Source organism: Leopardus geoffroyi, chromosome A2 (assembly GCF_018350155.1).
Source record: "Leopardus geoffroyi isolate Oge1 chromosome A2, O.geoffroyi_Oge1_pat1.0, whole genome shotgun sequence".
Taxonomy (NCBI): domain Eukaryota; kingdom Metazoa; phylum Chordata; class Mammalia; order Carnivora; family Felidae; genus Leopardus; species Leopardus geoffroyi.
The window spans coordinates 165,752,277-165,773,640 of record NC_059331.1 but is presented as its reverse complement, the minus strand read 5'-3'; the positions used below and the strand labels follow the sequence as shown (position 1 = coordinate 165,773,640).

At 47.8% G+C, this 21,364-nt stretch overlaps 1 protein-coding gene across 4 annotated transcripts in view; it reads right to left on the bottom strand.

The window, feature by feature from the left end:
* The window catches only part of DPP6 (dipeptidyl peptidase like 6), a 950,988-nt gene that overhangs the window by 709,416 nt on the left and 220,208 nt on the right, over positions 1-21,364 (bottom strand). The window contains exon 1 of one of the 4 annotated variants that reach the window (XM_045496273.1): positions 7,382-8,045. The exons of 2 other annotated variants lie outside the window; for them this stretch is intronic. In XM_045496273.1, coding sequence (XP_045352229.1) covers positions 7,382-7,621 — 240 coding nt within the window. In that variant the 5' untranslated portion in view covers positions 7,622-8,045. Of the gene's footprint in view, positions 1-7,381; positions 8,046-21,364 lie in introns of those variants that run through there. One more of the 4 variants, XM_045496267.1, reaches the window with a different exon arrangement.

Genomic DNA, 21,364 nt, shown 5'->3' with positions numbered 1-21,364 from the left:
GCCTTGTGCTCCCGTACAGCATCTGTCCCCAGTGCCTGCTGCACAAGCCACCGTCGCCTCAGATGTTCTGATTCTGGGAAGCAGGATCTTCACTACCTGGAATTCTACCATCTGGACCTTCCAGGCCACATTGGCTTCCAGTCTCCCCGCAAAATTACATCTATGTCTATATCTTTATCATTTGTGGGGCAAAACTGAACATGTCCTGTGCTCCAAACAGATCTGGATGATGCTGGAAAGACAGCAAGAAATACAGGGAGGAAGAAAAATAAATCTATGGGGGAAAACATGTCAAACAAGTCGGAGCAAAATCTTAGACTACTGTGGAAAAACTGTTTTTCCCTTCAGCAATTAGCACATCCATTTGGAACCAAATTAATTTAAACCGTTAGATTTCATAATGTTCATACTTTTTAAGTCCGATGATACAATTAAGATCATTCCTCCACTCAATTATGGTACCACAGAGCATACTGAGAAGAACGCAGGATAGAACGCAAGGCTGAGTTTCTCTGAGGAGCACAAGTGACTTGCCAAATACTATTCACATAATTACCTGGAGAGTTCTCATTTGTAAAATTAGATGCTATCAAATTTTAAAATGTTCTATTTCAGATAATTTCCCAATACTAGATCATTCTAAAGATAAATGTCCCAAAAGTCATTAATGAGAAAGGCTGACTGATTTTCTCTCTCTTTTTTTTTTACATGTACATAAAATCAAACTCATGTGATTAAATAAAAGCAAATCATAACAGCACATGGGCACTCAATGCCCTTAACACCAAATTTATTAAGCAGAATTTAATTTTGAAAGGATTATTATACATATTACTCTTATAGGCAATGCTCTATGAAAGGGATCAATATTGTATATTGCACAGAGGCTTTCTGCATGCAGTTGATAAATGCATTGTTATCATCAGAGTAATTAAAAGGAACAGGGTTATATACAATCAGCATGTACATCTTACTCAGCAACTCCTGCCAGTTGCTTGCAAAAATTAAACTCATTAATCATTCTGACTCTACGGGAGAAAAAGCTTTAGGTACAAAATTAAAAAGCTCTATTTCATGAAGAAGAAAAAAATGTCCAAAGCCAACATCTCAAGAAATTCCTGTCTACACAGTGATGCTAGAATATTAATCTCATGTAGGAAAATGAGTTGATCCCCTTTTCAAAAATATAAATTAACATGATGTTACTCTAATGCTTCAGACCTCCTTAAATCTGCAGGAAACACAGACAAGTAAATTATTTAAAAGTGGGTGCCGGCAGCACGAAAAAAGTATGCCAAATAGAGTATGCTTCCGTGTCCACCTCAAGACGTCTTGGTGCTACACAGAATTCAAATCCACTGAGAAGGCATAATGTTCACTTTCCACAAACAACTTTGGCTTTAAGCAAACACACGCTTTTGTGACTGGCTCTAGAGACCAAAGGCTTGTTAACACACTGAAATCTGTTTGTTATCATTCACAGTTGACAACTGACTCATGCAACTGAAAAGTAGTTGGGTTTACCCTTATTAATTTTTCAAGCCCACAGATCAGCTGTTTGTTAGGGTTCTCCTCCCTAGCCAAGGTGACTATGAAGACACAATGAGAATACTTATAGCAGCACTTTAAAAACACAATCAAGGCAGAGTAGTGCAGAGGCAAGGTATTTTTGATGCTATATCTGGCTTCACCCATGGTTCAGCGAGCACTGACTTTGCTTATATCATGAGTCTTACTTCCTTCAATCTAGACAATTTCCCAATTATGACTACATTCTCTGTGCTGAGACAGTAAGCAAAATTTTATATAATTTTGTTACAGAAGTATTATAATTTCAGCAAATTCTTTACAGACGCAGAATTATATTTTTAAAACTTGAGTGATTATTCACTTTACCAAAACATTGACAGCGAGACTGTTTTAGGTAGTAAACACTTCCTATGCATTTAAAACACATTCTGAAGTACAAAAGCTAAACTTTTCAGGACAAGTACTATGTCCAGCAGAGTGCTAAGACATAGTTTTATATGGCATTAAACTCATAAGGGGACCTCAAAGCTTATCTGGTGAAACATCTAATATAAAAAAAAAAAGAAACAAAACCATAGAGAAAATGTCATTTTTACATGATTGCATACGTGGAACACCATGCTGGGATATGGATGAAATGGCGATACTATCACAACAAATAAAGAGATTAGGAAGAAAGGTATCTAGAATAAGCAGATGTAAAGAGAGGAGGAATGTTAGGGATACATTCCGTGCAGCTGTCTTGTCGCCATCGCAAAAATGATGTAATGTCTAGTTGCTTGACATGTGGAAAAAAAGCTCAGAAGAGAGATCAAGATGGTCACCATCAAGGTCCTTCTAGTTCTACAATCCTATAAAACAGAAAAGAAAAACACCTTCAGAAGAAATGCGAGGGGATGTATATTAGAGGACGGAAGCTACTTAGCCATCTTCTAATACAGAAGCTGTAGGATAAGCTCGGCTCCCTTTACCTTCATTCTAATTTACCTGAAACCTAATTTATCTTTAGAAAGCATGAAAGGTAAAGAATAGAATGGTGGAGGACCAAAACTGGGGAGCATAGGTTCTCCCACCCTCCTACATTAAGAGTAGGAGGAAATGATGTACCCAAGAACTCAAAGACCGAGTTCAGAAAGAAAGAGACAGGACAGGAATTCAAGCCGCATCAGGAAAGACATGCGATGCAAAAGTCGGAAATGCAGGGTGGTGGTCACCAAGACCAGGAGCTGTAACAACAAAGGCTGAAGAGGAATCACACAGGGCAGACTCCCGATGACGTTCTCTGTGTGCAGCTTCCCTCAGTGAGAACGGTAAGAATCAAAGTCTGCCACCAGAAAGACAAGGAAAAGAAGACTGTTGGTGATATGCAGGTGGCATCAGTTGTAGACTACTTGATTGAGAAGTTGGACTACAAAACAAGAAAGAAAAACAGGGCAGTAACAGACCAGTGAGGATGGTCTTTGTGTCTGTTTGCAGGCAGAGAAGAAAGAACTGGTAGAGAAGGGTAATATCAAGGGATAATGTTATTAGTAATAGCAACAACATATATTCACCGAACTGGGACGAATTCCACTGCTCGGCATCTAACAGGACCTACTTTGTAGGCACCACCGTTATGAGGAGTGAGATGGCGATTCCACCTGTCTCCTCAAGTCAAAGGTCACTTGGAGCTTCATGTGATATACCCCACGGATGATCTGTAGATGACGACACTGAGCACTGTCAAATCAGTCATGAGAAGAATGGGACCAAATCGGTAGTTCAGAGTTTTCGTCTTTTCCTCATGTATTAGGAAAACGATGTGAAATTAAATATTTAGAAAATTAACCCTGGGGCAGAAGAACAAACATGGGCAGGGTAAAGAAACATCATATCTGTACAGCCAAACTACTTAAAACATTAAAATTGACAAATACCCATCAAAAATTCACAGGATGCTGACATTGTAGCAGTGAAAACTCAAGGTGGAGAGAACAATGGGCTGGTTGCTGGAGAACAAGCCTCATGCTGAAGATACCGGATAATGAAATTGGCCCTGTCAGGCTGACAGACATCGTAAGTCAGGGGACTGATGCTCAGCGCCTGCTTTGGCCAATCTGCTGTTTTAAAATCCCGTTTGTCATCGTGTTTGTATTGTTAGGAAATCACGTGTCAACGAACATGAAGAATACAGGAACATACTAATGGGGCCTCAACAAGACTACTGCCTAAGCCCTACGGAGTCCTTTAAGGAATAAAACAAACAACAAAAAACATGCAAGCAGGGGCGACACAAAATCCAGTATTTTAAAATCAGTCACAGTCACAATTTCCTATTGGAATTACTTAAATGCCATTAGAAGTCACTTCTTGCAACATTTCCTTTAAGAGTCAACTTAATTTTTAAACCTACAAAATGAATTTTAAATCAAAATGGCTATTGATTCCTCAGAGGGGTTACCCAGGTAATTGACTTTATGTTTAAATAAATTTAAGATTGATGAGGAAACTCCAATAGAAAAAGTATTCTGGTTTTATTTCTATTTCAGAGCTAACCTCACATCCCAGAACTGACCCATCCAGCCAAAGCAGGCTTTTCTCTGGTTCCGTGGCGGGGGTGTGGTGGTGGTGGGGGTAGGGGGGGTTGTGCAGATAGGAAATGCAATACTAGTTAATTACCTGCTGTACAATCTCAGCATTTGATTCATCTCTACTAAACCTTGTGACTACCGTAAGTTTTATTTTGGTGGAAATTACTTATTTTTAATCATATTCAGGCATGTGTGCATATACACAAAAGTCAAGAATGGGACTTCATCGGGGCGCCTGGGTGGCGCAGTCGGTTGGGCGTCTGACTTCAGCCAGGTCACGATCTCGCGGACCGTGAGTTCGAGCCCCGCGTCGGGCTCTGGGCTGATGGCTCAGAGCCTGGAGCCTGTTTCTGGTTCTGTGTCTCCCTCTCTCTCTCTGCCCCTCCCCCGTTCATGCTCTGTCTCTCTCTGTCCCAAAAATAAATAAAATGTCGAAAAAAAAATTTTTAAAAAAAGAATGGGACTTTATCTCCCCCTTTTTGGATGGAGGGACAAGAGGCACAAGGCCCACTGGATTTTAAAGGCATGCTGTTTATCATGGTCTCCGTGACCATGGCGGGAAAGCTGTTTGTGTACCACGGAACAGCTTTCCCTGACTGACAAGCCACAGGAGGGCTGTAAAGGCCACAGGCTCTAGTGTGAGGATGTGCAGAAGGGGGCCGCGGCCATGCTTCAGCACCTCGGACAGCTCCCGCGACCCACAGGCCAGCTCCCCAACTGCTGAAATCCAGGTCGTAAAAGGCAGGGCCAACATGCAAAGAGTAATACGTGATTATGATTCCATTATTATATACGTTCCTAATTACATGCACGTCTTCAGGTTTACGTTTGGGTGGCAAAACGACTGCTCTCAATTCTTTCATCTTGACAAAGCTGGTATCAAAACAGCAGTTTTTACATCTATCTTTTTAAACTAGTAGTATCTCAAGCAAAATGCACCTGCCGTTCCTGAAGGAAAAGCGTTTTAATATGTACACCTATCTTTTTGTAAATTTTAGACATAACTTTTCCAAACTGAATAACATTTCTGAGAAAAGCTTTCAAGAACTTGATGCCACATTTAGCTGTGTCATTGATTTCATCATACATTTTAGATATATACATATATTTATACGTACTTCATAAGGACACTATATGCACGTACACTGTGTTTATACCTGCACCTACATATCACACACACACACAGTTCTGAATTTTCCAGGAAAAAAACACTGGTGTCAGGTCTTCCTGAATTTAAGTCAGATACACGGGTCACAGCCACATCAGCAGAAATCCTCTTCGAATGTTAGGTCCCCAATTTGCTCCCCAGTTCAACCCTTTTGCTCATCTGAGAAACGGTGCTAGGCATATATCAAACCGAAAAGAAGGAACTATAACCAGATGCTCCAAACTAAGAAGAAAGAAAAAAAGAGAGGAAGATGGGTGGAGATCATCAGAAACAAAATTCAGAAACCACTGCCTTTCCTTCCTCCTGGCGCCACCTAGAGCCTATCCGATGGAAACTGCACTGTTCTCACTCCAAGCATAACAATTCAACAGTTTTAAGTCAGACTTAAGGCAAAAAGTGCATAATTTCTGTCTGCATTGCAGTTCAATTGTCTTCCCCAAGATTCTCAGTAACTAAATCCTCCAGAATTTTTCACCAACCGCCCAAAAACCCCTCCTCAGAGACTTCTAGTTCCTTGAACCAGATGCCTGAAGAATCCACACATCTCCCGCAGGACCTGACCCACTGAAGTGAGGGACATCTCTCTGCTTGCTATCTGTGTAACCAGGGGAGTCTGGAAATGATCCAGAAGAAAATAGGAAGGTTGCCTGCAAAATCTGATACAGGCTGTGGTGTGTGCATGTGTGTGCGTGTATGGACACAGACTGCACTTGCCACAAACTTCTGTCATCCCTATCAGTCTTCACATCCTCCCTCCGTAAAACAAAAAATGACCAGTGACAGCAACAAAACCTCAGTGGCTTTTTTTCAGAATTGTCCCTGTGAAAGCCCTTCCCCCAACCTTGCACTATTAAAGAAAAACCAAATGGTGAAGCAGTGGGACCTGGGACAAGACATGTTTGAATGACCTAACAGCCTGCTCAGGGCAGGGACCGGTACTGCCCTGGGTTGTCAGGGGAGGCTATCTGAGAGGCGTGTGTGAGGACCTGTGCCCAGGTGCACCCAGGTAGCAAACTCCTCCAAGGCACACGCAGCGGGTTCCACAACACAATGCACCCTGCTTATCCCCAGGGGCCGGAGCAGCTAAGCTATAGCTCTCCCTGTCAATCCCAGAGCTTGTCTGGGATTTTTCTCTTTTCCCCGGGGAAGAGAACATCTCAACAAGGGCAGCTGCCTCTCTTTGTGGTCCTCCCCGGACATCTGAATAGCTAGAAGGGATCAGCAGAGGTGGCTGGACTCATCCATCTAAGCAGCCCGCTGGTGTCCAGCCTGAGTCATCGGTTACTAAGGTGATATGCAAATCCAACCTTTGAAACCCAGGCTTTCAGCCCAAGAAGAGTAGGAAACAAGCCGAAGAAGAAGTTTTCTCCTACCACAGGTCTAAGGTAGAGCTACTAGTCCAAGGCCGGTGGTCAGAGACAGGCAGGGCCTGACTCCCATCAGCAAAAATTGTGCCGGGCCCAGGGACAGGACGCTGGGCCTCGGATGCTAGTGTTTTGCACCCCCTGCCAAAAGGAAATCACCACCCACACGATCCGCACTGGAGGGGAAAGTGGCCTGGAGAGGGGAGAAGTGCAGGCCACGTGAGTAAAGGGACAGCAAGAAGGAGGTGAGGAGGGCGCAATGCATAGATTGTAGTGACAGGTGGGAAGCCTGGGACTTTATCTTCCCCAGTCTTAAAGCGGGGGGGGGGGGGGGGGGGGGGGGAAGGAAGGGAGGGAGGGAGGGAGGGAGGAAGGAAGATCAAGTTGTAATCGCAGACTGGTTGAACTGTCGCCTTAGGACGCATACCCCTGTACAGTGACAACAGACACCCACACACCCACTGCCACCCCCAGCCTCCCCCCATCCCGGCAGCGCAGCCCCGCAGACGCTGCTCTCTCAGGCACCAACTCCCGGCCGCCGCCGCTGCAGACCGAGCCCCGCTTCGGGACGGCGGTGACCGAGATCGGCGCCGGCGCCGAGGAGCGAGCGCTCCCGGGAGGCAGAGAGGAGGGGAGGGGAGGGGAGCCGCGAGGGCGACCCCGACCCTCGCAGATGCGGAGCGCACGCGGCTCCCCGAGCGCTCGGCCCCAAGCCCCGCGCCGCCCCCCACCCACCAAGATGCTCTTACGTCCTCGTCGTCACCGTCGCTCCGCGCCTGATACTGGAACCGGGGCCGGCCACCCGCGCCGCCGCCGCCGCCGCCGCGCTCCCGGGGCGCAGCCGCGGGCGCGGGGACTCCGAGGGGCTTGGGCCCCGCGCCGTCCTCCTCAGGCCCCTGGCCGCCCAGGAGGTGGCTGGCCTCCGGGGGCGCCGGGAAGGAGCGCGAGGTGTTGATCTTGCCCGTGAACCTCTGGTAGAGCGAAGCCATCGGTGCCCGCGCCCTCGCCGGCTGCCCGGGGGGGCGTTCTGCGCCGCGCCTTCCCCTCTCGGGGCCCCCGCTCCCCACCCCCTCCGGGGGGGAAAGGGAAGAAGCCGCAGAAGAAAGGGAAGCGGCAGCCGCCGCTCCTCCCGCGCGCCACTCTCAAGTCGCCGCCGGGCGACTGCCTGGCTCGGCTCCTCCGCCCCCTCCCCGGCGGCTCGGCGGAGCCGGGGGTCTGGGGGTGCGATCGCTCGCTCGGTCCTTTCCGCTTTTTTCAACTCCCTGCCACGGCCACGGCCGGCCTAGTCAAAGGCACCGGAGGAAGGAAAAAAAAATCCCCGGAAAACCATAAAGGGAGGGAAAATGCCTAGGCCCCAGAATTGGCACCACCTAGAGACGGGAGAACAGCCAGCGCGGATCTCCGCGCTCCCCCACCCCGGCCCCTCCGCGCGGCTCCTCCTCCCCCTCCCCACCGGCCCCTCCGCGCGGCCGGGTAATGGCGCCCGGGCGGCGGGGGGCTGGCGGCGCAAGCGGGGTGGGGGTGTGGGGGGCACGGGGGGTCGCGGGGGCGGGCCGGGGACCGGGCGGGGGCGTGAGCGCGCCAGGGGCTCAGGGCGCTCCGGGCCCCGCCGGAGGTGGCGCCCCCGGGTGCGCGGGAAGAGAGCGCGGAAAACGCGGGGTGCTTGGAGGGGGGAGCGGGCACTGAGGAAGAGCAGAGCCCCGAAGGCGCCCATCCTCGGCGTGGGGCTGCGCCCTGGGTGCACACGCTCGAACCCCGCGCAGCTGCAGCCTCGCCCCCCTCCGAGCGCTCCCCCTCGGGGTTTCCTTCCAGCTTTCCTCGCCTAACTTGCAACAACAGCGGCCAGGACCCCTCGGGGCTGGGGGGGCCTAAGTGGGGAGAGGGACGGCAAACAGCAGGGCTGGAAGGGAGGGGCTCAGACACACGGCTTTCTAAGGAGCCCTCGTGGCTTCCCAAACCAAGCTCGTCTCCGAAAACAGATTCATTTTCCTCCACCCCCCCTCCCCCGGGCTCAACAAGAAGGGAAAGGCAGGGTCATGGAAAGCGAGGCAGGGGAGGCCTGGTGGAAGGCTCCCGAGCAACTCAGTGGAACGCTCCTCCCTACACATCCCAACCCACTGGTGTCCATCGCGAACTCCGTTTTCATGTTCAGTAAACAGAGGCAGTGTCTGAGGCTTCAGGGAGGCCAGCAACTTCTCCAAAGCTTGCTCCGCCCCCTCAGCCTCCGACTGAGAGGAAGGAACCCGGGAGAAACCACACCAAACAGGGCGCCAGGCTCCGGGTGCGCATTCGCGCGTCTTGCTGCAGTAAGACGTGCTCCAGCGCCCCTGTGTGGAAACACACCAGCATGCCTGCGCGCCCGGCTCCGACTCCAGGCGCAGGCTGCTTTCTCCCCGCCCTTCCCTGGGGCGGATTGCTCCTTCGGGCCTCTGGGAATGTCTCCCTCCTTCTCGAATCCGCGCCTCCGGCTTTCATGAGGATCTGGGGGCTCCTCCTTCTCATCTCGTCCCCACACCCCCTTCCCTTTTGTTTGCAGCCCCTCGAGATGGGACAGATCGGTCCCAACTTGAGCTTCAGCCAAAACTCGGGCCTGAGACTCCGAGGGGAGGGGACTGTTTGCACCTGCCCACTTTGCGTGCCTTCCACACCATCTTCGTGTTCACATTCTTCCTGGACTCAGTGGTGGCCCCTGCTCCACCTGGGTTTTCATGACTGTTTGATCTACGTTTGGGGGGGGGGAGGCAAGGCCGGGGCCAGTGAGGCCATATATCTGGCTCATCAGCCTTTGTTGAGTCTCAATCCAAGGGGATCTCCTGGCATCAATGCCCGAGCCCAGATACCCCTGAGAAAGCCGTTGCCTGGTCCTGAAATTGCTTCTTCCCACGGTGTCCTTAACTAGGGGGGAGAAACCGGATGCCGGTGAATAAGCCTCCTGGGAGAACATACCTTCTGGTCCCTTCCACACTCTCCCCAAATCTCAACCCAGTGGGTAGCCTTGTTTTAATTAGAATTTATACCACACCCATCCTGTGCTTAATCCACTGTGGTTTCCCTCCACTACGAAGAAGAGGGTGATTGTGAAAGTAGTTGAAAGGCACATTTTTCCTTTACGCCACCGCGAAAACAAGCAAAGCCAAAATCCCAACAGCTAGAGGTGCCCTGAACCAGCCAAAGGCCTACGGCTCAGGCAGATGTCCCGCCCACAGGTCCAGGGTGGCAGAGCGCGTCACCGGCCCCCCATCACTTTGAAGACAGAGGCAGCAGTTACTAGAGCCATGAAATGAAACTTTAAAAGTCATCACATTTAGATAAAGAGGAAACCTTGCTGTCATCCCCCCTCCCCCGGCCCCAGCTGTGCTTTTGATGGGAGGAAGCTGCCTTTCCAGCAGGACTTGAAAGGAAGGTTCATGCTGCTCCCTGAGGCATCTAGGTCCCGGACCGCCACTAAATATAGATGCTGCCAGGGGCTTACTTTTGTAATATTCCTATAAAATATGCATGTATTTACTCACGCAGACTGTGAGAAGTAGCATTGCATATTTCTTGTACTAACATTGTATACAAAATACAGTATTTATATGGAAATAGCTCGTGTATCACACACAATACTTCCTAGATGTATGCATATCGACGAGAACAGGCTGAAACTGAGGTATGGAAGGCACATGCGTCCCTCACTTTTAAAAATCACTGTCCGGTGATCTCGTAGGTATTCAAATTACAATCTGGTCAGCCTTAGAAATCCTAACTAAATGATTCAGACAACATAATAAGCAATGTTTATTTAAAATTACTTATAGGGGCGCCTGGGTGGCGCAGTCGGTTAAGCGTCCGACTTCAGCCAGGTCACGATCTCGCGGTCCGTGAGTTCGAGCCCCGCGTCGGGCTCTGGGCTGATGGCTCAGAGCCTGGAGCCTGTTTCCGATTCTGTGTCTCCCTCTCTCTCTGCCCCTCCCCCGTTCATGCTCTGTCTCTCTCTGTCCCAAAAATAAATAAACGTTGAAAAAAAAAATAAAAATAAAATAAAATAACATTACTTATAAAATGGGGTGCCTGGGTGGCTCAGTCAGTGGAGCCGCCAACTTCAGCTCAGGTCACGATCTCGCGGTTCCTGAGTTTGAGACCCACATCTGGCTCTGCACTGACAGTTCAGAGCTTGCTTGGGATTCTCTCTCTCTCTCTCTCTCTCTCTCTCTCTCTGTCCCTCCCCCACTCGCTCATATATACATGTGCGTGCTCTGTCTCTTCAAATATATAAACCTTAAAAAATAAAAGCAATTGTGGAAAATTGCAACGATGCCATTTCGTGTTTGTGACACAGAATTAATTCACTTATTGCCTTCAATAACGTTTTCGGAGCCCCATCCCTCAAATAGGGGGGAAAAGTCTGAAGAGGGGCAAAACTTCCCAATGAGTATTTAAACATTGGAGCGTCTCAGAAGGGAACAGGTCAGTAATTGCCTCCACTCACCAGTCAATGAATGCCTTCAATATGCTATATTGAAATAGTTTCCACATCTGCCTACCGGATAAATGTGGGAAACTGTTTTTGAAAATATTTCATGGTTTCTTTCATATCAAGATGTGAATACTGCTTAAAACCATGCCCACTGACCCATTTTTCCCACCGAGTTACATATGATGGGTTTTCCCCCCTGTTTATTAAATAAAGGCGTGAGTGTGTTTCTTTCCCCTGGAACCAAACTGCAAGACAAATATAAGTCACTGGAATTAAGGAGCTGCTGCAAAATTTGGTTGGATGGTCATGTTTTAAATGACAAGAAAGGGGACTTTCTGGTCCACGTGCAAGCTAAGCATTGAAAAAATACCAAAAGTATATTGAGTTCGGAGCCTCAGCATGATTTTGATTAGCTAAGAGGTTTTCCTATTTCTAGGAGACAATTACATCCTGGGGTTCACTTTCTCTTTCTCTGTGAGGAAAAGGAGAGCAGAGCGCTATTCACGATTTTTATGCCTTCCAAACCCTGAGATAAGAGGGACGAGATGGTCAGCAGCTCACGCGCACGGCAAGGCTTCCCTAAAACACTGGGCATCGGTATCTACTAGGTATTATCACCTTGTACTCATACCACCGGGGAGAAACAAAACAAATACTCGGATAGTTTGAGGAAGTACCGTGCTAAATGCATAAATACAGAGCCTATTTCCAGCCAAACTCTCTATATATCTATCGTTAAAAATATATATTTCGGGGGCACCTGGGTGGTTCAGTCAGTGAAGCATCTAACTTCAGCTCACGCCATGATCTCGCGGTTCGTGAATTCGAGCCCCACGTCCTGCTCTGTGCTGACAGCTCGGAGCCTGGAGCCTGCTTGGGATTCTGGGTCTCCCTCTCCCTCTGCCCTTCCTCCACTCATGGTCTGTCTCTCCCTCAAAAATAAGTAAACATTAAAAATTTTTTAAAGAATAAAAGTATATATATTTTTTGGCCAGATGCCTATCAACAAGGGTCTGCATAGCATGACCTGTTTACAAATTTCACAAACAGGAAGTGTCTGGCACAAGAAAAGGGACGGCTTAGTCTCGGCTCTTAAAAAATACAGAATTAAAATATGCCCGGGGTTAATTTTGAGGTTTTTCAAGTTGATATCAAGTTGGTACTTAACAATTAATATGTTCTAAAGAGAAACATTTATTTTAACCCAACAAAAAGGCTTACTCTAAAATTAATAAATTTCGATGTTAATCTCCCTATGGCACTTGCATGTGCATTTTAATACAGCCATTACGCAACTGTACATTTTGTGCACGCTACCCCAAAACCTTCCATGGGCAGCTAACCGCCGTCACAGGGCACCTGCAAACACACAGCGTCAATCATCAGGAGCCTGGGAAGCCCACTGCCGAGTCGGCACAACGGCTCCGGATTCAACTCAAAGGCTGGTGTCAACCTAGAGAAGATATCTGTTCTGGCCCGGTTGGGTGGGGGGCTGGCCCTCCCTTCCTTCAGGGGTGCTCCCTCTCGCCGGCCACCTGTTGCCCCTGACATCCTCTGGTCTCCATCTTCCTTTCCTTCCTTCTTGTTCGTGTCCTTCATTCCTGTCCTTGCTCTGGGTCAACATCAATAGGCTGTATATATATATTTTTTTTTCTACAAATTCCTTGCTGCTCACTGAATATTTATAAAATACTTATAAGAACTTATAAAATAAAATTATCCAAATAATCGCTTTCCCTTCCAGAGGAGGCACCAACCTCTGTGTGGTCACATGTCCTGACGACACAGCAAGAGCCTCCGCAGTGTTTTCCGAGGCTCTTAAGGTTTTTAGAGCGTGAGGCTTGGAAGAGAGTCTGTTGTTTCTGTTTGTCCCCGGTGATCATTTGAACCCGATGTCGTCATCTGAGATGTCTTAATTCACACATCAAGTATTATTAGATTAAGAGGGCAGTGACTTCTGCTCTGAAATGCCCCCAGAGCTCCCCGCCCTTTGTAACCAAGCACTCCCCCAGTCTAATGAATTCAGTTAAATCTGCTTCCCTTTAATGTTAAAGTCATGCTAATGAGCCTCTGTAATTCAGTGCTTTCAGTGCTCGCACCGACAGAGGTGATGACTGTCTTCTAGAAGAAGGGATAGCTTTTGTCTGTGCTCTCTTGCAACCAATGACAAGCATTCTGAAATTCCGAGGCCAAGTCCGCTTTGGAGGCTCCAACCCTCACATGGGACTTTTGAATTTATGTTGATGATGATGATGATGATGATGATGATGATTTTGCATCATGTCACCCAAAAGGGTTTTTCGGCTTTTACTTGAAAGCAACAATGGAATAGAAAAGGATAGAAAGAAACCGCGTCATTCAAATGCACGGTCTTCTTTGGACAGTGGAAAGCGGAGCTAATGCTGAGTCATTTAATCCTTCCATGAACATTATACTCATGTGCAGGCCAATGGAAACACACAAGATTAAAATAATCTGCCTCCACTAAAAACGATTCCAGTTATAAAACGGAAGGGGATATGGTGTGTTCCTAGAATGCACGACAAGACTAAAATTTAGGGAGGCTGAGTGTGAGGCTGATGTAATCCAGCCTAGAAAGACAGGGCTGGCCAGCCAGGAATAGCAAAAGGGAGTAAGACGAGCCCAGTTTCATCGGCTTCCGGGTTCAGGTGCTGCATTTGGATTCAAGACCCAAAGAGGGAAGAGAGGAGAGACTTCCTGTGCGTAGCCAGGACCGATGGTGCCTGGGGGGAATCAAGGCCGGCAGCACCTGCTAGGCAGGCCAGGTCGGGAGAGCTGCCTGCTGGAGTCTGAAGAACTCTCCTACAGAATCACTTCCCTCTCCTTCTTACCGCACGTCAAAAATTACCAGCATGAAGGCCATTCCTTTGAGTTCAGACACGCCTGGAGCAGCATCGATAAACAACAATTAGCAAGCAGCCAGGGCCTGAGTGAAAAAGAAAACCAAGCAGCCGTGCAAGCGCCAAGAAGACAAGCCACGCCTTCAAGTATGTGATGGGACAGTCTGAGCAGGAGCAGCCTCCTCCGGGGCATCACTACATTCCCAAGTTTCTCAGTCAAGATGACTCATCCTGGAGGTGAGAAGCTGCTATTCCCACATTCAAAACCGGGACAGACTGGAATGCCGCTCAGCAAATATTTCCTCCTATCCCAGGGCCCTTCCAGTCAGGTACCCTAAACTGCCGGACTGACTCGCTTTGGCCACTGGCATGTGAACGGACACGGCACAGGCAAAGGTTTCAAGGGACCTGCACGGCCTGCCCGAGCTCCTTCACTCAGGTGATCCGCCAGACAAGAACATGTCCTGGCCGCCATGTTGGCTTGCTCTCCACAACAAACACATCTGAACCCAACCCACAGCTTGGAGTCCAGTCCAGCGATCGGGGCGCGCAAAGCAGAGCCAGCTCGCTGAGCCCAGGGCGGCTGGACCAAATCACAGGTGACCCGCAGGAATGTGCACCTTAGAATCAATAGCTGTTGTAGAAGCCATCAAGTTGGGACGATGCATTGTAGAGTACGCTCGTATCATTAGCTCACTAAAACCACATCCAAACCCACGTGTGACAAATGGTAGAGCTAATGTTTGTGTTCGTTGTGAGCATTTCACCCACTTATTTAGTCAATATTTGAACCCCTACTAGGTGCCAGTCACTGTGCTGTGTTCTAGGGACGAAATGATGGACTGAAATACACAGTCTTTTCTGTCCTACAGGTTACAGCCAATATCCCAATATCCCTCACAGTGAATCAGGATTGAGGCTCTAAATCACATGGTCAGATTGATAATGACTTCCTTTTGTGAATAAATGAGCTTTTCTCAATTTCTTGCTCATTCTGGTGCATTCACAGCCCTTCTACTTTTATTAGAAAAAGACTCTTAGAAAGAACTAGATCACAAATGTGTTCATAATAATGCCCTAGTTATTTATTGTAGGAGCGCTAAGTGGCGTTTTCAGTCCACTCAGAGAACTGTCTCTAGACCAACAGTACAAGGATCATCTAGGAATCTGTTAGAAAAGAAAAATCTAGACTCCATCCCTAACCTGCTGAATCAAAAACTCAGGACTAGGGCCCTGCCACCTGTATTTTAATAAGCCCTCCAGGTCATTCTGGATGAAATGCTCGAGTTTGAGAAATGCTGGACTAGAATAATATACTCAAATGTTTTTCTAGATGGCACCCAGGTGACCTCAAAGATTCTCCCAAATGTTTGCTTTTTTTCCCTAGGGAATGGCTTTCCAATCCAAAGTATTTAACAAGGATTTTCCAGAGGGTAGGAAGTTCTTGAGAATGCACAAGCCTGTCTACCTCATTTAAATAGAGCTTATCTCAGCAGATCAAAGTCAAAAGAGAATGGAATACAGTTGGCCTTTCCAAGACATTTTCAGAATGCTGTTTCCCCCTTGAATTGAGCTGTTTAGGGCTCATCTCAGGAAGAAGGTAGTGGCCAGAAGGGGATTGATAAGGCAGACACCAAAGACAGGATCAAAGCTAAGATACCACGCCTGCTGGGGCAGATCTCAGAGACACTTTCCTTTATGCAAGCGAGCAAAGAGCATCGCCCCCTTGCCAGAATACATGCCATTTCGCAGAAAGCTCTGCAGAATTGCGAGGGGGGAAAAAAGCATTACTTTCAAAACCTGATTTCATTAAAAAATCCTCAGTGCCTCTGGTTTAGACTCATTGCTTTTTTCATGCAATAAAAAAAAAAAAAAACACCTTGGTCACGAATTAAAAATCAACGAAGTTAATAAACACATTTAAGTTGAAAACGGACTTTTATGAACTTAATTTTCCTGAATCTACTCCTTTAAACCACATCAAAGTGTTCATCATCAACTCCTTTTTTTTTTTTTCGCCATCACTTAATGATTTTCTCCAGGTATCCATGGAACGTGCCTATTTTTGTGAATATATACCTATATTTAAGGATCACCATCAACACACACATAGATCCTAAATACGAAGTATGACACTGTGGGAAAGAAAATAAACTTCAGACCTGTGCTCTGTATCTCCCCAAAGTCTTGAGCAAACACAGAAGACATCAGCGCAAAACCCTGATTCACGCAGAGGGGGACACGTCAGATAGGAGAAGCAGTGGGTTCTCGTTAATGAAAACATATTATATTAGGAGCAATAAAACAGAAACGAAGCCGCTCATTTGCTTCGTGGGGGTAATTCTATCCACTGTGCACTCTACCAACGGCACTTACCCATTTCCGAACAATTTCCTTCTCATAAAAGGGGGAAATAGGTTTGTCTATACCACTAATTGCATTCCGAGTCATTGTCATTTGGAACTCAAAAAAGTAATCCCCCTAACAATTACCTATATTTATATTTTGCTTGACAGGTAAAACAGAAACCGCCCGTTGGCTACATAAATCCATTAGTCATATAAGCCTGCAATTTGAACGGTTTTTTCCCTCACTCACAGCAAAAACAAAATTCACTCTCTGCTACAACACGATGAGGTGGATCCCATATGTTCCCTGGATTGTGCCGAGTCCCTGATGGGTCTCATTACCTCGGTCCTCTGCACTGCACCCGTAATCACTGCCATTTCGTTCCTTTATCACCCAACAAAACCCAAATTGCATCATTTATTCAGAACCTCCTCAATCTTTGTGAGGACGGATGGATAAATTAAAGCTTTCAAAGGACTCTGAAGGGTTTCCAAGCCACCTTACAGTAGAAGCGGCAACAGTAAAGCCTCAATTTCCATCTGTGTTTCAGGATCGCTTTATTTCTCCCTCTCAGAGCCCGGATATCGTACACAACGTCAAGTTCAACTCAGAACGAGACGAAATGGCTGCTCATGATCTACATGAATTCTGAGTCTCCAAATACCTTTCTGCAGCACTTAATTTACTCAAAGAGAGATAATACAAAGTCATTAAATCCAAATACGGGATGATACGGGATAGGACACAAAAGTCGTGAGTATGCTAAGATATTAGGCTCCAAATAAGTTAACCACTCGTCTCACAGACCCTCAAGTGGTGCACTTGTCCCATGACGGACGCTTCAGTGGAAAACCTGGAATGAGTACTCATCTGACATCGCAACCACTGATCACATCTGCATTTAATGAGGTCTTCCCATCTATAACCGTGAACGTCAGGCCCTGACGTGTACAGACAGTTACTGAATCCCCGGGAAGGCAGCCTGCTCGGGTTTATCCACCTGATGAAAAACAGGCACTTGATACGGTGGCGTCTCACGAGTGCAGAGCGTCTCAGTGGTTAGGCCACACGCAGCCCTGGGTTTCCGTCCCTGATTCCAGTGGAATGATGATGACGTCCCACATCAGCTGATGCAGCCGCAAGAAGAGAATCCCACTGATCTCTGAGGGGGGGAACACCCTCGCTGAGATTAATGCATTCTGTGGTTTGTTTTTCTTCCCAAAGTCTTACCAGGGAAGGAGGCTGGAGACGCCCAGAGGGTCCCTAGTCCAACCTATTCCCAGTTTCTGGGACTTTTATCTTCTTATCGTTTCTCTAAGCCTCATTCGTCAGATCTACTCAAGGCAGGATGGGAGAGTCTCGCAAAGGTATCTCCTTATGGTTCAGTGACCTGAAAAATAACCCTAGAGAATGGCTGGAATCAAAAAGACAAGAGATAACAAGTACTGGCAAAGGGGTGGAGAAAAGGGAACCCTCGCGCGCTGTTGGCAGGAATGTGAGTTGGTTCTGCCAGTCTGGAAACCAGTATGGAGGGCCCTCAAAAAGTTACAACCAGAACTACCCTATGGTCCGGTAATTCCACTACGAGGCATTTACCCAAAGAAAACGAAAACACTATTTCAAAAAGATATGCATCCTTATGTTTACCTCAGCGTTATTTACAATAGCCAAGATATGGAGGTAACCCAATGTCCATCAATAGATGAATGGATAAAGAAGATGAGGTCTGTCTGTCTGTCCATCTAGCCACACACATTGGCACATTACTCAGCCATAAAAAGGAATGAGATCTTGTCATTTGCAACAACATGGATGGTCCTAGAGGGTATTATGCTAAGTAAAAGAAGGCAGTGGAAGACAAAAGCCATATGCTTTCATTATACGTGGAATCTAAAACACAAAACAAAGAAACAAAAAGCAGAAATAGACCCATAAACACAGAGGACAAACTGGTAGTTGACAGAGAGGAGAGGTAGGGGGATGGGGAAAACGGGTGGCAGGGAGTGGGGAGTGGGAGGTACAGGCTTCCACTTATGGACGACTGAGTCACGGGGATGAAAGGCACAGCCTAGGGAGTATTGCACTCGCGGTGAGTGTCGCATGACATACGGATTTGTCGAGTCCCCATGCTGTGTGCCTGAAACCCATGTGACATTATGCCACCTGTACTTCGGGCCAAATAAAAATAATAATAACCCCAGATTTGCCTGCTGGGAGAGAGCTGGCTACTCTTCATTAAATTGGATCTTTGAAGAAAGGCAAAGCACTTTTGTTTTCTGGAGGGAATGACATGAATTTCTTCCGTAACCATATTCTTATATGCATTCTTCACTCACTGATGACAACCACCGTGGGAGCCACCCTCCTTGGTCACCCAAAAGCTCTGCCACTGTCCCTTCTCCCTTTTCGCCCGACAACATAGACCTTCTGTCCTCCAGTGAGAAGTGTCTGCTTGGCTAAAGAGATGTAAACAGTTTTCTGGGCGGCTCCTGGCAAGAAGGTTTTCCTCCTCAATAAAAGAGGGTGGTCAGAAGAGGGACCCTCCCCGCCCCCCTGATACTGCCCCCTCCAGTCTTCTGCACTCGGTTGTGTGCGGACCCGAGGGCTCACAGCTGCCATGACCTCTTTGTGGCCACGACAAAAAAGGGTACAGGGCCTGCAGGGATACAAGCAGGACCCTCACAGCACAGAGCTGCTGAACAGAACCAGGACCCGGACAGAAACCCCAGTGTCCCCCCTTTCTGTCGGGAAATGTCATGTAGCCAAGTGTTGTAACACATGCAGTCATGCCCGGGGGGGTTCCTCCCCTCGCTGGCCCCCTGCAGGGGGAGGGTTCACTAGCACCAGCTTCTTCCTGGACAGCATGTCGGGGACCAATGCGGGGCTCCTGAGAGGTTCCACTAAGCTGTTACTACAGGGGAAACCGGAGTACCTAACATACACCTAACCTTCAGAAAAATCACGGCTGCCTATGGCTCAGCACCCACAAAAGGCATCATTAGGCTTTCCCGTGGATTCTCTTGTTTACTGTTGTCTCAGATTCGAAGGGGAAACACTTGGACTTTCCGTTGACTTTTATACTTTCCTTCCACAAGAGTGTTGGCAGGAAGATGTGTTGCAACTCTCAGAGGCCTCTCCTGTGCGGAGTGAAGAAACATGTCTTCGGAGATATTTTTCTCCCTCCAGGGTCGCTAGAGCCACCAAGGAGCAGCCCGGGGCCCAAACAGGGAGGTGAACACCGCGGCTCTAACAAAGCAAAACATGAAAACTCATGTTTATCAGCACTTGGTACTCAAAGTGCTTTCAATTTTCTTTTCAATGTTTATTATTTATTTTCGAGAGAGAGAGAGGGCGAGGGCAAATGGAGGATGGGCAGAGAGAGAGGGAGACACAGAATCCGAAGCAGGGTCCAGGCTCTGAGCTGCCGGCACAGAGCCCGATGTGGGGCTCGAACTCAAGGACCTCGAGATCATGATCTGAGCCGAAGTCGGACGCTTAACCGACTGAGCCACCCAGGCGCCCCTCCAAGTGCTTTCCAATATTCAACGTCACTGCCCTAAAAAGTAGACCTCCTAAGAAGCAGACCTTGATTTGGTGTCAAAAGAGCCAGTCTGGGATCCCCATCCGGCCAGAGCTACCATGAGCCATGAGCTGCCCAGCGAAAAACCGCTAGCTCACAGGAGGGGCTGCACAGGGCTACAGCGGCAGGTGCGGGAGCCCAGGGCACACGTAAGGAGTGAAAACACAAGTAAACACGTTCCACCTTGGATGGACACATAGAACCTTGCACTCCGAATATCTGGGAAGAAACTAATTTTCAATACACGTATATATTTTTATTGGAATTACACCTAGGAGGGCCCGTGGTTTTGAGTCCTAACCCAGCCTGACCCAGGGGATGCTCCCCAAAAAAACAGATGATGGGAATTTTACCCCATGTTTATCAACCTTGTCTATCAAGGCAGGGGCCAGCAACATTTCAGATGCTATTATCCAGAACTCCACGTTGGGAAAAGAACACAAGAAAAACAGGCTCATAAAGCACGTTCCCTTTATCTTGCAGCCTGTGTTGACTGTTGGGACCCCGTATGTGGTTTGTTCTTTGCTTCGATCCAGGGGAAGAAAACAACATGAGGAAAATAGGCAAATATATTTCCCACAGTCTCACAGGTTTCTTCCACGTTCCTTTCTTACTGTTTTTCTTCCCCCGCGTCCGCCGACGGCCCCCTCGTGCCAGCATCCCTATCGTTTCAAAATCACTCTGCAAATCCTAGTCACTTCCAGCTTTTTATTTTGATAACCCTTTGGTGAATTCAATCATCTGCAAAAATCAAAGCGACTACACAAACCACGGAAAACACAAACTACGTCAAACCACGGAAAAGACCAAGCAAACCCAGGGTCTTGCGGGTTTTGAGCACATGGAGAGCTTGATGTTGCCACTTGAGGGCGCTATGGGAGCTCAGAAGCGCACGTCTGCTCAGCCCAGGAAGGTGAAGGGAATGCATTTCTGCATTCAGTGCGCGCTCCGGAAAGGAGCAGCCTTAGGAGACTTTTGTTTCCTACCAAAGGGCAGACTGCTGCTCTATAAATGTTTCAAATGCTCTCAGAAATATTAAAGTCAGGTCAGTAAATGAACCATAATTCTGTCTTCTCATTTATTGCAGATTTGGATACTCCTGGGGGGAGAGGGAAGGGCCAATCATGAGCTCAATTTCCATTCATCGTGGAGGTCAGGCATAGCCTATGGATGGCTTTGTGTGCCAAGAGTTGTGGGGTCCAGAAGGAACCCTCGATCCCCTTTAGCCTCTTTTATCCACGGCGCCCCCCATGAGGGGGAACCTGAACTGGCGTCGATGAAGTGGGGGCGCAGGAGGGAGCCACGGAAAGGGAGAGGTGGACGCGACCATGAGCGAGCCTTATTTGGCCTGGATTGGCTTATTCTACCTCCCATTCCTCCCTCCTCCAGCTCCTCCTCCTTCCAGGATAAAAAAGAATCCAGAAAGAAGAGGCTGTGCTGGGACAGCAGACACCCTTTCTGGGGGAACACGGAATAAATCGGG